The sequence below is a fragment of the Petromyzon marinus genome, chromosome 75, assembly GCF_048934315.1.
Source record: "Petromyzon marinus isolate PM22_M1 ecotype Great Lakes invasive population chromosome 75, UKy_Petmar_22M1.pri1.0, whole genome shotgun sequence".
Classification (NCBI taxonomy): domain Eukaryota; kingdom Metazoa; phylum Chordata; class Hyperoartia; order Petromyzontiformes; family Petromyzontidae; genus Petromyzon; species Petromyzon marinus.
This window is the reverse complement of record NC_133741.1, coordinates 7,273,738-7,288,755: the sequence shown is the minus strand read 5'-3', so window position 1 is coordinate 7,288,755 and position 15,018 is coordinate 7,273,738. Positions and strand designations below refer to the sequence as shown.

General features: G+C 54.0%; 2 protein-coding genes across 2 annotated transcripts in view; both read right to left on the bottom strand.

Annotated features, from left to right (window-relative positions):
- Positions 1 to 15,018, bottom strand: part of LOC142907164 (uncharacterized) — a 198,912-nt gene that overhangs the window by 25,897 nt on the left and 157,997 nt on the right. The window lies entirely within an intron of this gene.
- LOC116937615 (beta-citrylglutamate synthase B-like) overlaps positions 7,781 to 15,018 on the bottom strand; it is an 82,317-nt gene continuing 75,079 nt past the window's right edge. Inside the window, exon 6 of the mRNA XM_076056410.1 lies at positions 7,781 to 13,378. Coding sequence (XP_075912525.1) covers positions 12,510 to 13,378 — 869 coding nt within the window. The 3' untranslated portion in view covers positions 7,781 to 12,509. The remainder of the gene's footprint in view (positions 13,379 to 15,018) is intronic.

Below are 15,018 nucleotides of genomic sequence, written 5' to 3'. Positions count from 1 at the left end.
ATGGTGGTGGTGAAGGTGGTTATGGAGGTGGTGAAGGTGGTGGTGACACTGAGACACAGAGACACAGAGAGGAACACGTGGAGTAGAGAACACGCACAGGGTAGAGATATCACCACCGTCTCCATCCAGCAGTGGATTTACCACGGTGGTATTGGTACTGAGTTAAGGCCCCCCACTCAGCTACTGTGTATCTCTTAGTCACAAGCGGCCTGGCCATCACAAACTAAACTATTAAACTATAAACTATTTTTATTTCACCAGCTACTGTGTCTCTTTTTGTCACAAGCGGCCTGGCCATCACAAACTAAACTATTAAACTATAAACTATTTTTATTTCACCAGCTACTGTGTGTCTCCTAGTCACAAGCGGCCTGACCATCACAAACTAAACTATTAAACTATAAAACTATTTTTATTTCACCAGCTACTGTGTGTCTCTTAGTCACAAGCGGCCTGGTCATCACAAACTAAACTACTAAACTATTAAACTATTTTTTATTTCACCAGCTACTGTGTGTCTCTTAGTCACAAGCGGCCTGACCATCACAAACTAAACTATTAAACTATAAACTATTTTTATTTCACCAGCTACTGTGTCTCTTTTTGTCACAAGCGGCCTGGCCATCACAAACTAAACTATTAAACTATAAACTATTTTTATTTCACCAGCTACTGTGTCTCTTAGTCACAAGCCGCCTGGCCATCACAAACTAAACTATTAAACTATAAAACTATTTTTATTTCACCAGCTACTGTGTGTCTCTTAGTCACAAGCGGCCTGACCATCACAAACTAAACTATTAAACTATAAACTATTTTTATTTCACCAGCTACTGTGTGTCTCCTAGTCACAAGCGGCCTGACCATCACAAACTAAACTATTAAACTATAAAACTATTTTTATTTCACCAGCTACTGTGTGTCTCTTAGTCACAAGCGGCCTGGTCATCACAAACTAAACTACTAAACTATTAAACTATTTTTATTTCACCAGCTACTGTGTGTCTCTTAGTCACAAGCGGCCTGACCATCACAAACTAAACTATTACACTATAAAACTATTTTTATTTCACCAGCTACTGTGTGTCTCTTAGTCACAAGCGGCCTGACCATCACAAACTAAACTATTAAACTATAAAACTATTTTTATTTCACCAGCTACTGTGTGTCTCTTAGTCACAAGCGGCCTGGCCATCACAAACTAAACTATTAAACTATAAAACTATTTTTATTTCACCAGCTACTGTGTGTCTCCTAGTCACAAGCGGCCTGACCATCACAAACTAAACTATTAAACTATAAAACTATTTTTATTTCACCAGCTACTGTGTGTCTCTTAGTCACAAGCGGCCTGGTCATCACAAACTAAACTACTAAACTATTAAACTATTTTTATTTCACCAGCTACTGTGTGTCTCTTAGTCACAAGCGGCCTGACCATCACAAACTAAACTATTAAACTATAAACTATTTTTTATTTCACCAGCTACTGTGCGTCTCTTAGTCACAAGCGGCCTGACCATCACAAACTAAACTATTAAACTATAAAACTATTTTTATTTCACCAGCTACTGTGTGTCTCTTAGTCACAAGCGGCCTGGTCATCACAAACTAAACTATTAAACTATAAAACTATTTTTATTTCACCAGCTACTGTGTGTCTCTTAGTCACAAGCGGCCTGGCCATCACAAACTAAACTATTAAACTATAAAACTATTTTTATTTCACCAGCTAAATGAAGCTACTGTGTGTCTCTTAGTCACAAGCGGCCTGGCCATCACAAACCAAACCATTAAACTATTTTTATTTCACCAGCTAATTAAAGCCACCGTGTGTCTCTTTGTCACCATCGTGGTGACGGCAGGCGAGCCCTGTGAGCGCGTGGCGATGTTCGTTCTAAATGTGGAGGGAGAGGGGGGGGGAAGAAAAAAAAACGAACCGGAGGAGCTGGAAACAAAATCGACGCCGTGACCACCACGCGAATAGAGAGACGGGGAGAGAGAGAGAGAGAGACACGCAGACTCCTAGCATCGTCTGGGTCAGGGATCGGACCCACGACCTCCTGTGTACCAGGCGAGGTAGTTAACATCTCATCAGGGTCAGGGATCGAACCCACGACCCCGTGATGATGATGATGATGAGAGAGAGATACGCAGACTCCAAGCATCGTCTGGGTCAGGGATCGAACCCACGACCTCCTGTGTACCAGGCGAGGTAGTTAACAGCTTCTAGCCACCGTGATGATGATGATGATGAGAGAGAGAGAGACGCAGACTCCAAGCATCGTCTGGGTCAGGGATCGATCCTACGACCTCCTGTGTACCAGGCGAGGTAGTTAACATCTCATCAGGGTCAGGGTTGAACCCACGACCTCCTGAATACCAGGCGAGGTAGTTAACATCTCCTAGCCACCGTGATGATGATGATGAGAGAGAGACACGCAGACTCCAAGCATCGTCTGGGTCAGGGATCGAACCCACAACCTCCTGTGTACCAGGCGAGGTAGTTAACATCTCATCAGGGTGAGGATTGAACCCACGACCTCCTGTGTACCAGGCGAGGTAGTTGGCATCTCGTCAGGGTCAGGGATCGAACCCACGACCGCGTGATGATGATGATGAGAGAGAGAGACGCAGACTCCAAGCATCGTCAGGGTCAGGGACCGAACCCACGACCTCCTGTGTACCAGGCGAGGTAGTCAACATCTCATCAGGGTCAGGGTTGAACCCACGACCTCCTGAATACCAGGCGAGGTAGTTAACATCTCCTAGCCACTGTGATGATGATGATGAGAGAGAGACGCAGACTCCAAGCATCGTCAGGGTCCGGGATCGAACCCACGACCTCCTGTGTACCAGGCGAGGTAGTCAACATCTTAGCCACCATGATGATGATGAGAGAGAGACGCAGACTCCAAGCATCGTCTGGGTCAGGGATCGAACCCACGACCTCCTGTGTACCAGGCGAGGTAGTCAACAGCTCCTAGTCACCGTGATGATGATGAGAGAGAGACGCGCAGACTCCAAGCATCGTCTGGGTCAGGGATCGAACCCAAGACCTCCTGTGTACCCGGCGAGGTAGTTAACATCTCATCAGGGTGCGGGATTGAACCCACGACCTCCTGTGTACCCGGCGAGATAGTTAACATCTCATCAGGGTGCGGGATTGAACCCACGACCTCCTGTGTACTAGGCGAGGTAGTTAACATCTCATCAGGGTGCGGGATTGAACCCACGACCTCCTGTACACCAGGCGAGGTAGTTAACATCTCATCAGGGTGCGGGATTGATCCCACGACCTCCTGTGTACCAGGCGAGGTAGTTAACATCTCATCAGGGTGCGGGATTGATCCCACGACCTCCTGTGTACCAGGCGAGGTAGTTAACATCTCATCAGGGTCAGGGTTGAACCCACGACCTCCTGTGTACCAGGCGAGGTAGTTAACATCTCATCAGGGTGAGGGTTGAACCCACGACCTCCTGTGTACCAGGCGAGGTAGTTAACATCTCATCAGGGTGCGGGATTGATCCCACGACCTCCTGTGTACCAGGCGAGGTAGTTAACATCTCATCAGGGTGAGGGTTGAACCCACGACCTCCTGTGTACCAGGCGAGGTAGGTAACATCTCGTCAGGGTGGTAGTGGTCACTTTCAAGGAGTCGGAGAGCGTGGGGCTGCTGTGTAATATCTATGCCTCCCCTAGGTCGACTCGGCCTCAAATGAGTCACCTGCTGCGGTGGTGTACAGAAAACATCGCCACAGGGGGAGACAAAGGCGGCAGGGAGTGGTACTGGCCACCCACCCCCTCTGTTTGTGCCACGGTGGCAGACTTCATAGGGCGCTGCTGCTGCTGCTGCTCGCTACTAACAACACTTGGGCCCTACAGCCCTGCGTGTGTGCGCGCTACCTGGGGCAGCTTTACCTGTGTCTGTGTGGGTGGGTGGGCGAGTCAATGAGTGGGTGAGTGAGTGGGTGGGTTGGTGAGTGAGTGGGTGGGTGAGTGAGTGAGTGGGTGAGTGAGTGAGTGGGTTGGTCAGTGAGTGGGTTGGTAAGTTGGATGGGTTGATGAGTGAGTGGGTGGGTGAGTGAGTGGGTGGGTTGGTGAGTGGGTGGGTTGGTAAGTGGGTGGGTTTGTGAGTGGGTGGGTGGGTGGGTTGGTGAGTGAGTGGGTGGGTTGGTGAGTGGGTGGGTGAGTGAGTGGGTGGGTTGGTGAATGGGTGGGTGTGTGGATGAGTGGGTGGGTGGGTTGGTGAGTGGGTGGGTGGGCGAGTGAGTGGGTGGGTTGGTGAGTGGGTGGGTGTGTGGATGAGTGGGTGGGTGAGTGGATGAATGGGTGGGTGGGTTGGTGAGTGGGTGGGTGGGTTGGTGAGTGGGTGTGTGGATGAGTGGGTGGGTGGGTTTAACGAAGTGTGGGTTTAATCAGCCAAAGAGTGGGTTTAACCAGCCGTGGGCTTAACTAATTTTCGGTTTCAACAAGAAGTGTCGGTTTATCCAACCGCGGGCTTAACCAATCGTCAGCTGAGCCAACCGTGGTTTTACCCAACCGTGCGTTTAACCCGTTAGTTCATCCGTCGGTTTAAACAACCACGGGTTTAACCAAGGGTGAGATTAATCGACCCTCATTTTAACCGTGGGTTTAACCAACTGTGAGTCTAACCAACCATGCGATTAACCGTCGGTTTATCCGTCGGTTTAACCAACCGTGCGTTTAACCAACCGTGAGTTTAACCAACCGTGAGTTTGACTAACCGCCGGTTTATCTGTCGGTTTAACAAACCATGGGTTTAACCAATCGTGGGTCGAACCAACCGTGGGTTTAATGACCCGTGGGTTTACCCAATCGTGGGTTAACCAACCGTGGCTTTAAGCAACTGTGGCTTTAACTAACCAAGTGTGGGATTAATTAAGCAAGTATGGGTGTAAGCAACCGTGGGTTTAACCAATTTTCAGTTTAACCAAATGTGGGTTTAACCAGCCGTGGGTTTAACCATCGGCTTAACCGACCGTGGTTTTATCCAACCGTGCGTTTAACCAACCATCTGTTTATCCGTCAGTTTAACCCACCGTGGGTTTAGTCAGATGCCGTGAGTTTAACCAACCCTCGTTTTAACCGTGGGTTTAACCAACCGTGAGTTTAACCAACCGTAGCTTTAACCAAGTGTGGGTTTAATAAACCAAGTGTGGGTTTAATCAATTAAGTGTGGGTTTAATCAACCAAGTGTGGGTTAACCAACCGTGGGTTTAATGAAACGTGGGTTTACCCAATCGTGGGTTAACCAACCGTGGCTTTAACCAATCAAGTGTGGGTTTAATCAACCAAGTGTGGCTTTAATCAACCAAGTGAAGGTTTAATGAACCAAATGTGGGTTTAACCAGCCGTGGGTTTAACCAACTGTGGGTTTAACCAGACGTGGGTTTAACTAACCGTCGGCTTAACCAACCGTGGTTTTATCCAACCGTGCGTTTACCAAACATCTGTTTATCCGTCAGTTTAACCCACCGTGGATTTAACCAACAGTGGGTTTAACAAAGTGGGTTTAACCAACCATGGGTTTAACCAGCCGTCGGTTTAACCAACCATGAGTTTAACCAGCTGTGAGATTAACCAGCCGTGAGATTAACCGTTGGCTTAACTGTGGGTTTATCCAATCGTGTTTATCCAACCGTGAGTTTAACAAACCGTGGGATTAACGGACCGTGAGTTTAACCATGGTTTTATCCAACCATGCGTTTAACCACCATCAGTTTATCTGTCGGTTTAACAAACTGGGGGTTTAACCGTCGGTTTATCCAACCATGGGTTTATCCAGCCGTCGGTTTATCCAGCCGTCGGTTTAACCAGCTGTGAGTTTAACCAGCTGTGAGATTAACCGTCGGTTTAACCGTGGGTTTATACAACCGTGCGTTTATCCAACCATGGGTTTAACAAACCGCGGCATTAACCGACCGTGGATGTAACCAACCATGGGTTTAACCAGCCCATCGGTTTAACCAGCTGTCAGTTTATCCAACCGTCGGTTTATCCAACCGTGAGTTTAACCAGCCGTGAGTTTAACCAACCATGAGATTATCCAACCGTGAACTACTATACAACCGTGGGTTTAAACAGCCATGGGTTTAACCAACCATGGGTTTAACCAACCATGGGTTTAACCAGCCGTCAGTTTATCCAACCCTCGGTTTAACCGTCGGTTTAACCAGCCATGAGATTATCCGTCGGTTTAACCAGGTGCGAGTTTAACCCTCGGTTTAACCAACCGTCTGTTTAGCCAGCCATGAGATTATCCGTCGGTTTAACCAGGTGTGAGTTTAACCAGGTGTGAGTTTAACCCTCGGTTTAACCAGGTGTGAGTTTAACCCTCGGTTTAACCAACTGTCAGTTTAACCAGGTGTGAGTTTAACCCTCGGTTTAACCAGGTGCAAGTTTAACCCTCTGTTTAACCGTCGGTCTAACCAGGTGCGAGTTTAACCCTCGGTTTAACCAACCGTCGGTTTAACCAGGTGCGAGTTTAACCCTCGGTTTAACCAACCGTCGGTCTAACCAGGTGTGAGTTTAACCCTCGGTTTAACCAACCATCGGTCTAACCAGGTGTGAGATTAAACCTCGGTTTAACCGTCGGTTTAACCAGGTGTGAGTTTAACCCTCGGTTTAACCAACCGTCGGTTTAACCAGGTGCGAGTTTAACCCTCGGTTTAACCCTCGGTTTAACCAGGTGTGAGTTTAATCCTCGGTTTAACCGTCGGTTTAACCAGGTGCGAGTTTAACCCTCGGTTTAACCAACCGTCGGTTTAACCAGGTGCGAGTTTAACCCTCGGTTTAACCAACCGTCGGTTTAACCAGGTGCGAGTTTAACCCTCGGTTTAACCAACCGTCAATTTAACCAGGTGCGAGTTTAACCCTCGGTTTAACCAACAGTCGGTCTAACCAGGTGCGAGTTTAACCCTCGGTTTAACCAACCGTCGGTTTAACCAGGTGCGAGTTTAACCCTCGGCTTAACCAACCGTCGATTTAACCAGGTGCGAGTTTAACCCTCGGTTTAACCAACCGTCGGTTTAACCAGGTGCGAGTTTAACCCTCGGTTTAACCAACCGTCGATTTAACCAGGTGCGAGTTTAACCCTCGGTTTAACCAACCGTCGGTCTAACCAGGTGCGAGTTTAACCCTCGGTTTAACCAACCGTCGGTTTAACCAGGTGCGAGTTTAACCCTCGGCTTAACCAACAGTCGGTCTAACCAGGTGCGAGTTTAACCCTCGGTTTAACAAACCGTCGGTTTAACCAGGTGCGAGTTTAACCCTCGGCTTAACCGTCGATTTAACCAGGTGCGAGTTTAACCCTCGGTTTAACCAACCGTCGGTCTAACCAGGTGCGAGTTTATCCCTCGGCTTAACCAACCGTCGGTTTAACCAGGTGCGAGTTTAAACCTCGGTTTAACCAACCGTCGGTCTAACCAGGTGCGAGTTTAAACCTCGGTTTAACCAACCGTCGGTCTAACCAGGTGCGAGTTTAACCCTCGGCTTAACCAACCGTCGGTCTAACCAGGTGCGAGTTTAACCCTCGGTTTAACCAACCGTCGGTCTAACCAGGTGCGAGTTTAAACCTCGGCTTAACCAACCGTCGGTCTAACCAGGTGCGAGTTTATCCAACCGTCTGTTTATCCAACCCGTCGGTTGAACCAGCCATGAGTTGGGGCAAACCCACAACCCCTGCCCACATCGCCACCCCCCCCGTGTACGCCCCTGGGGTTGGGGGGGGTTAAAAGGTCGACGACAACAGTGCACCAGTGTTTCACCCTGCCGGGTTCCAGATTTTATTCCATCATCATCGTCATCATTATCCAGCCAGCCAGCCAGCCACAGTCGTCATCACCATCAGCAACATCGCGTGCAAACTGAGTGGACCGGAGCAGCGTACACCGTATGATAATCTGCCATCATCACCCCCCTCCACCTCGTCGTCCACCTCCACATCCTGACGGGAGACTGGGCCCTGAGAGAGGCCCCCCGGTGCGTTTACAAACCCCCACTCTCCCCCACTCTCCACCCCCCCCCCCCCCCACCCCGGCCGAGAGGCTCACGCCAACGCCGGCAGGGGTTAGTAGTTTTTACAAGACCCGGCGGCTCCTCGCTCACCTCGCTCACTCACTCCTCGCTCACTCACTCACTCACCCTGGGCATGCAGTGGTGGTGGTGGTGGCAAGGGCTGGAGCATTTTGCGTGCGTTGCGTGCACAAAGGATTATTATTATTATTATTGAAGCCGTGGCTTCATACGCGGGCCAGCCACCCATCGGTCCTGCCCCCTGCGTGCGAGCGTGCGTGCCTTCCCTCCCCTTCCCCTGCTTGTTCCACTGGTGTATGTGAGCCGTGCCGAGCTTCACTCTCTCTGCCTGCGTGTTCCACTGGTGTATGTGAGCCGTGCTGAGCTTCACTGGCTCTGCCTGCGTGTTCCACTGGTGTATGTGAGCCGTGCTGAGCTTCACTCTCTCTCTGCCTGCGTGTTCCACTGGTGTATGTGAGCCGTGCTGAGCTTCACTCTCTCTGCCTGCGTGTTCCACTGGTGTATGTGAGCCGTGCTGAGCTTCACTCTCTCTCTGCCTGCGTGTTCCACTGGTGTATGTGAGCCGTGCTGAGCTTCACTCTCTCTGCCTGCCTGCTTGTTCCACTGGTGTATGTGAGCCGTGCCGAGCTTCACTGGCTCTGCCTGCGTGTTCCACTGGTGTATGTGAGCCGTGCCGAGCTTCACTCGCGCTCTGACTGCTTGTTCCACTGGTGTATGTGAGCCGTGCCGAGCTTCACTGGCTCTGCCTGCGTGTTCCACTGGTGTATGTGAGCCGTGCTGAGCTTCACTCTATCTGCCTGCCTGCGTGTTCCACTGGTGTATATGAGCCGTGCCGAGCTTCACTGGCTCAGCCTGCTTGTTCCACTGGTGTATGTGAGCCGTGCCAAGCTTCACTGGCTCAGCCTGCTTGTTCCACTGGTGTATGTGAGCCGTGCTGAGCTTCACTCGCTCTGACTGCTTGTTCCACTGGTCTATGTGAGCCGTGCTGAGCTGCACTGGCTCTGCCTGCTTGTTCCACTGGTGTATGTGAGCCGTGCCGAGCTTCACTCGCGCTTTTGACTGCTTGTTCCACTGGTGTATGTGAGCCGTGCCGAGCTTCACTCTCTCTGCCTGCCTGCGTGTTCCACTGGTGTATGTGAGCCGTGCTGAACTTCACTGGCTCTGCCTGCTTGTTCCACTGGTGTATGTGAGCCGTGCTGAGCTTCACTCTCTCTGCCTGCCTGCTTGTTCCACTGGTGTATGTGAGCCGTGCCGAGTTTCACTGGCTCTGCCTGATTGTTCCACTGGTGTATGTGAGCTGTGCTGAGCTTCACTGGCTCTGCCTGCCTGCGTGTTCCACTGGTGTATGTGAGCCGTGCCGAGCTTCACTGGCTCTGCCTGATTGTTCCACTGGTGTATGTGAGCCGTGCCGAGCTTCACTCTCTCTCTGCCTGCCTGCGTGTTCCACTGGTGTATGTGAGCCGTGCTGAGCTTCACTGGCTCTGCCTGCCTGCTTGTTCCACTGGTGTATGTGAGCCGTGCTGAGCTTCACTCTCTCTCTGCCTGCGTGTTCTACTGGTGTATGTGAGCCGTGCTGAGCTTCACTGGCTCTGCCTGCTTGTTCCACTGGTGTATGTGAGCCGTGCTGAGCTTCACTCTCTCTGCCTGCATATTCCACTGGGGTATGTGAGCCGTGCTGAGCTTCACTCTCTCTCTGCCTGCCTGCTTGTTCCACTGGTGTATGTGAGCCGTGCCGAGCTTCACTGGCTCTGCCTGATTGTTCCACTGGTGTATGTGAGCCGTGCTGAGCTTCACTGGCTCTGCCTGCCTGATTGTTCCACTGGTGTATGTGAGCCGTGCCGAGCTTCACTCTCTCTGCCTGATTGTTCCACTGGTGTATGTGAGCCGTGCTGAACTTCACTGGCTCTGCCTGCTTGTTCCACTGGTGTATGTGAGCCGTGCTGAGCTTCACTCTCTCTGCCTGCCTGCTTGTTCCACTGGTGTATGTGAGCCGTGCCGAGTTTCACTGGCTCTGCCTGATTGTTCCACTGGTGTATGTGAGCTGTGCTGAGCTTCACTGGCTCTGCCTGCCTGCGTGTTCCACTGGTGTATGTGAGCCGTGCCGAGCTTCACTGGCTCTGCCTGATTGTTCCACTGGTGTATGTGAGCCGTGCCGAGCTTCACTCTCTCTCTGCCTGCCTGCGTGTTCCACTGGTGTATGTGAGCCGTGCTGAGCTTCACTGGCTCTGCCTGCCTGCTTGTTCCACTGGTGTATGTGAGCCGTGCTGAGCTTCACTCTCTCTCTGCCTGCGTGTTCTACTGGTGTATGTGAGCCGTGCTGAGCTTCACTCTCTCTGCCTGCGTATTCCACTGGTGTATGTGAGCCGTGCTGAGCTTCACTCTCTCTCTGCCTGCCTGCTTGTTCCACTGGTGTATGTGAGCCGTGCCGAGCTTCACTGGCTCTGCCTGATTGTTCCACTGGTGTATGTGAGCCGTGCCGAGCTTCACTCTCTCTCTGCCTGCCTGCTTGTTCCACTGGTGTATGTGAGCCGTGCCGAGCTTCACTGGCTCAGCCTGCTTGTTCCACTGGTGTATGCGAGCCGTGCCGAGCTTCACTGGCTCTGCCTGATTGTTCCACTGGTGTATGTGAGCCGTGCTGAGCTTCACTCTCTCTGCCTGCGTATTCCACTGGTGTATGTGAGCCGTGCTGAGCTTCACTCTTTCTCTGCCTGCCTGCTTGTTCCACTGGTGTATGTGAGCCGTGCTGAGCTTCACTGGCTCTGCCTGCTTGTTCCACTGGTGTATGCGAGCCGTGCCGAGCTTCACTGGCTCTGCCTGATTGTTCCACTGGTGTATGTGAGCCGTGCTGAGCTTCACTGGCTCTGCCTGCTTGTTCCACTGGTGTATGTGAGCCGTGCCGAGCTTCACTCTCTCTCTGCCTGCGTGTTCCACTTGTGTATGCGAGCCGTGCCGAGCTCCCGGTCGGCCCCAGCACGGCCCCGGTTTGCGGCAGTGGAAACAAACTCCCGGCACGCACACGCAGGGGGGTGGGGGGTGGGGGGCACTGGAGACGCAGTGGGGGTGGGTGTGGGTGGGTGGGTGGTTGGGGGGCAGAGTGTCCCCGGCCCCCCCCCCACCCTGTGCCTCCAAGGCCTGAAAACCGGAACAGGGTTCCGTGTGGTATGAGGAGACGTGAGGGTTCTGTATGGGACGGGGCGTCTGGGTTCTGTATGGGATGGGGCCTGAGGGTTCTGTATGGGACGGGGCGTCTGGGTTCTGTATGGGACGGGATGTCTGGGTTCTGTATGGGACGGGGCGTCTGGGTTCTGTATGGGATGGGGCCTGAGGGTTCTGTATGGGACGGGGCGTCTGGGTTCTGTATGGGACGGGATGTCTGGGTTCTGTATGGGACGGGGCGTCTGGGTTCTGTATGGGATGGGGCCTGAGGGTTCTGTATGGGACGGGGCGTCTGGGTTCTGTATGGGACGGGACGTCTGGGTTCTGTATGGGACGGGGCGTCTGGGTTCTGTATGGGATGGGGCCTGAGGGTTCTGTATGGGACGGGGCGTCTGGGTTCTGTATGGGACGGGACGTCAGGGTTCTGTATGGGACGGGGCGTCTGGGTTCTGTATGGGATGGGGCCTGAGGGTTCTGTATGGGACGGGGCATCTGGGTTCTGTATGGGACGGGGCGTCTGGGTTCTGTATGGGACGGGGCGTGAGGGTTCTGTATGGGACGGGGCGTCTGGGTTCTGTATGGGATGGGGCCTGAGGGTTCTGTATGGGACGGGGCGTCTGGGTTCTGTATGGGAAGGGGCGTCTGGGTTCTGTATGGGAAGGGGCGTCTGGGTTCTGTATGGGACGGGGCGTCTGGGTTCTGTATGGGACGGGGCGTCTGGGTTCTGTATGGGACGGGGCGTCTGGGTTCTGTATGGGACGAGGCGTCTGGGTTCTGTATGGGACGGGGCGTCTGGGTTCAGTATGGGACGGGACGTCTGGGTTCTGTATGGGACGGGGCGTCTGGGTTCTGTATGGGAAGGGGCCTGAGGGTTCTGTATGGGAAGGGGCCTGAGGGTTCTGTATGGGAAGGGGCCTGAGGGTTCTGTATGGGATGAGGCTCAATTTCACATTTGGGGGAGACACACGGGGGAATGAGAGACGAGTCGGGGAATGAGACACACGGGGGGAACGACAGAGACACGGGGGAATGAAAGACGAGTCGGGGAATGAGACACACGGGGGGAACGACAGAGACACGGGGGAACGAGACACACGGGGGGAACGACAGAGACACGGGGGAATGAGACACACGGGGGAATGAGACACACGGGGGGAACGACAGAGACACGGGGGAATGAAAGACGACTCGGGGAATGACTCGAAAAGGAGGGAATGAAAGTAACCCCCCCCCCCCCCGCCCCAACGCCCCAACGCTCCCCCCCCCCCTCCCCCCACCCCCACACGGCGTCAGCTCACGCCTTGGTGAGCCTCTTGACGTCGCTGGCGATCAGCAGCTCGTTGATGTTGAAGTTCACGGCCGACGCCGCCGCCGCCGCCGCCGCCGCCCCGGTGGTGCCGTCGGTGCCGTCGGTGCCGCCGCCGACGCCGATCGGCGACTGTAGCTTGACGGCGATGACGGAGGGAGGGAGCAGCACGCCCGCCGCTCCGTTCACTCCGGTGCCGGTGACGCCGACGCCGACGCCGCCGAATGAGGTAATTCCACTTCCATTGATTCCGCCGGTAACGCCGCCGGTAACGCCGGTAACGCCGGTAACGCCGCCGCCGGTAACGCCGCCGTAGCCATCGGCGGTCCCCAACTTGCCGACCAGCGCCACCAGATCCTGCTCGTCGCTCGACGAGTTATTGCTGCCGCCGAGGGCCGAGGCCTTCACGCCGTTGGCGGCTCCGGTGAGGGTGGCCGTCGCGGCCGAGGAAGAGTCCGATGATGATGACGAGGACGAGGACGAGGAGGAGGACGAGGACGAGGAGGTGGAGGAGCAGCGCGACTCGACCGACGAACCCCCGACGCCGACGCCGGCGGCCTCGGCTTTGCCACCGCCGGCGGCGACCGCGGCGGCCGCGTCACCGTCACCGTCACCGTCGCCGCCGCCGAGCGGAGCGAGCGACAGGGCGTAGTCGGCGATGAGGCCCGCCACGTCGAGGCCGCAGGCGCGGTCGAAGGCGATGAAGCCCACGTTGGCGTTGGCCTCGCACACGCAGTAGGAGCCATCGGCGCGCACCAGCAGGTCGATGCCGCACACGTCCATGCCCAGGATGTTGGACACCTGCACGGCGAGGCTGCGGCCCTCCTCCGACAGGGCGCACATCACTCCTATACCCCCTGGGGAGGGAGAGGGAGGGGGAGGAGGGGGGGGGTGACGCGTGCGTGTGTAAGTGTGTGTGTGAGTGTGTGAGTGAGCGTGCGTGTGTGAGCGTGTGTGTGAGTGTGTGAGTGAGCGTGCGTGTGTGAGCGTGTGTGTGTGCGTGAGCGTGTGTGTGTGAGTGTGAGTGAGCGTGTGTGTGTTAGCGTGTGTGTGAGTGTGTGTGTGAGTGAGTGTGTGTGTGAGTGAGCGTGTGTGTGAGTGAGCGTGTGTGTGAGTGTGTGAGTGAGCGTGTGTGTGAGTGAGCGTGTGAGTGTGTGTGAGTGAGCGTGTGTGTGAGTGAGCGTGTGTGTGAGTGTGAGCGTGAGCGTGTGTGTGAGTGTGAGCGTGTGTGTGAGTGTGTGTGTGAGTGAGCGTGTGTGTGAGTGAGCGTGTGTGTGAGTGTGAGCGTGTGAGTGTGTGTGAGTGAGCGTGTGTGTGAGTGTGTGAGTGAGCGTGTGTGTGAGTGTGAGCGTGTGTGTGAGCGTGTGTGTGAGTGAGCGTGTGTGAGTGTGAGCGTGTGAGTGTGTGTGAGTGAGTGTGCGTGTGAGTGTGTGAGTGAGCGTGTGTGTGAGTGTGAGCGTGTGTGTGAGCGTGTGTGTGAGTGAGCGTGTGTGAGTGTGAGCGTGTGAGTGTGTGTGAGTGAGCGTGTGTGTGAGTGTGTGAGTGAGCGTGTGTGTGAGTGTGAGCGTGTGTGTGAGTGTGTGTGTGAGTGAGCGTGTGTGAGTGTGAGCGTGTGTGTGAGTGAGCGTGTGTGTGAGTGTGAGCGTGTGTGAGTGTGAGCGTGTGTGTGCGTGTGAGCGTGTGTGTGAGTGTGTGTGTGAGCGTGTGTGTGAGTGTGAGTGTGAGCGTGTGTGTGAGTGTGAGCGTGTGTGTGAGTGTGTGTGTGAGTGAGCGTGTGTGTGAGTGTGAGTGAGCGTGTGTGTGAGTGTGTGAGTGAGCGTGTGTGTGAGCGTGTGTGTGTTAGCGTGTGTGTGAGTGTGAGTGTGAGCGTGTGTGTGAGTGTGAGCGTGTGTGTGAGTGTGTGTGTGAGTGAGCGTGTGTGTGAGTGTGAGTGAGCGTGTGTGTGAGTGAGCGTGTGAGCGTGTGCGAGCGTGTGTGAGCGTGTGCGAGCGTGTGAGTGTGCGTGCGTGTGTGTGTGTGAGGGTGTGTGAGCGTGTGTGAGCGTGTGAGTATGCGTGCGTGTGAGTGTGTGTGAGCGTGTGTGTGCGTGAGCATGTGTGAGGGTGTGTGTGTGAGCGTGTGTGAGCGTGTGTGAGCGTGTGTGTGAGCGTGTGAGCGTGTGTGAGCGTGTGAGCGTGTGTGTGAGTGTGTGTGTGAGTGAGCGTGTGTGTGAGTGAGCGTGTGTGTGAGTGAGTGAGCATGTGTGAGTGTGAGCGTGTGCGAGCGTGTGAGTGTGCGTGAGTGTGTGTGAGCGTGTGTGAGCGTGTGTGTGCGTGAGCATGTGTGAGGGTGTGTGTGTGTTAGCGTGTGTGTGAGCGTGAGTGTGCGTGCGTGTGTGTGTGTGCGTGTGAGCATGTGTGTGAGCGTGTGTGAGCGTGTATGTGCGTGTTTAACTCGTGGTTTCGTGGTAATTAATTGAAGGTGGAGGGGTTACCAGCCCCTCGCACCCGTCCAGAGC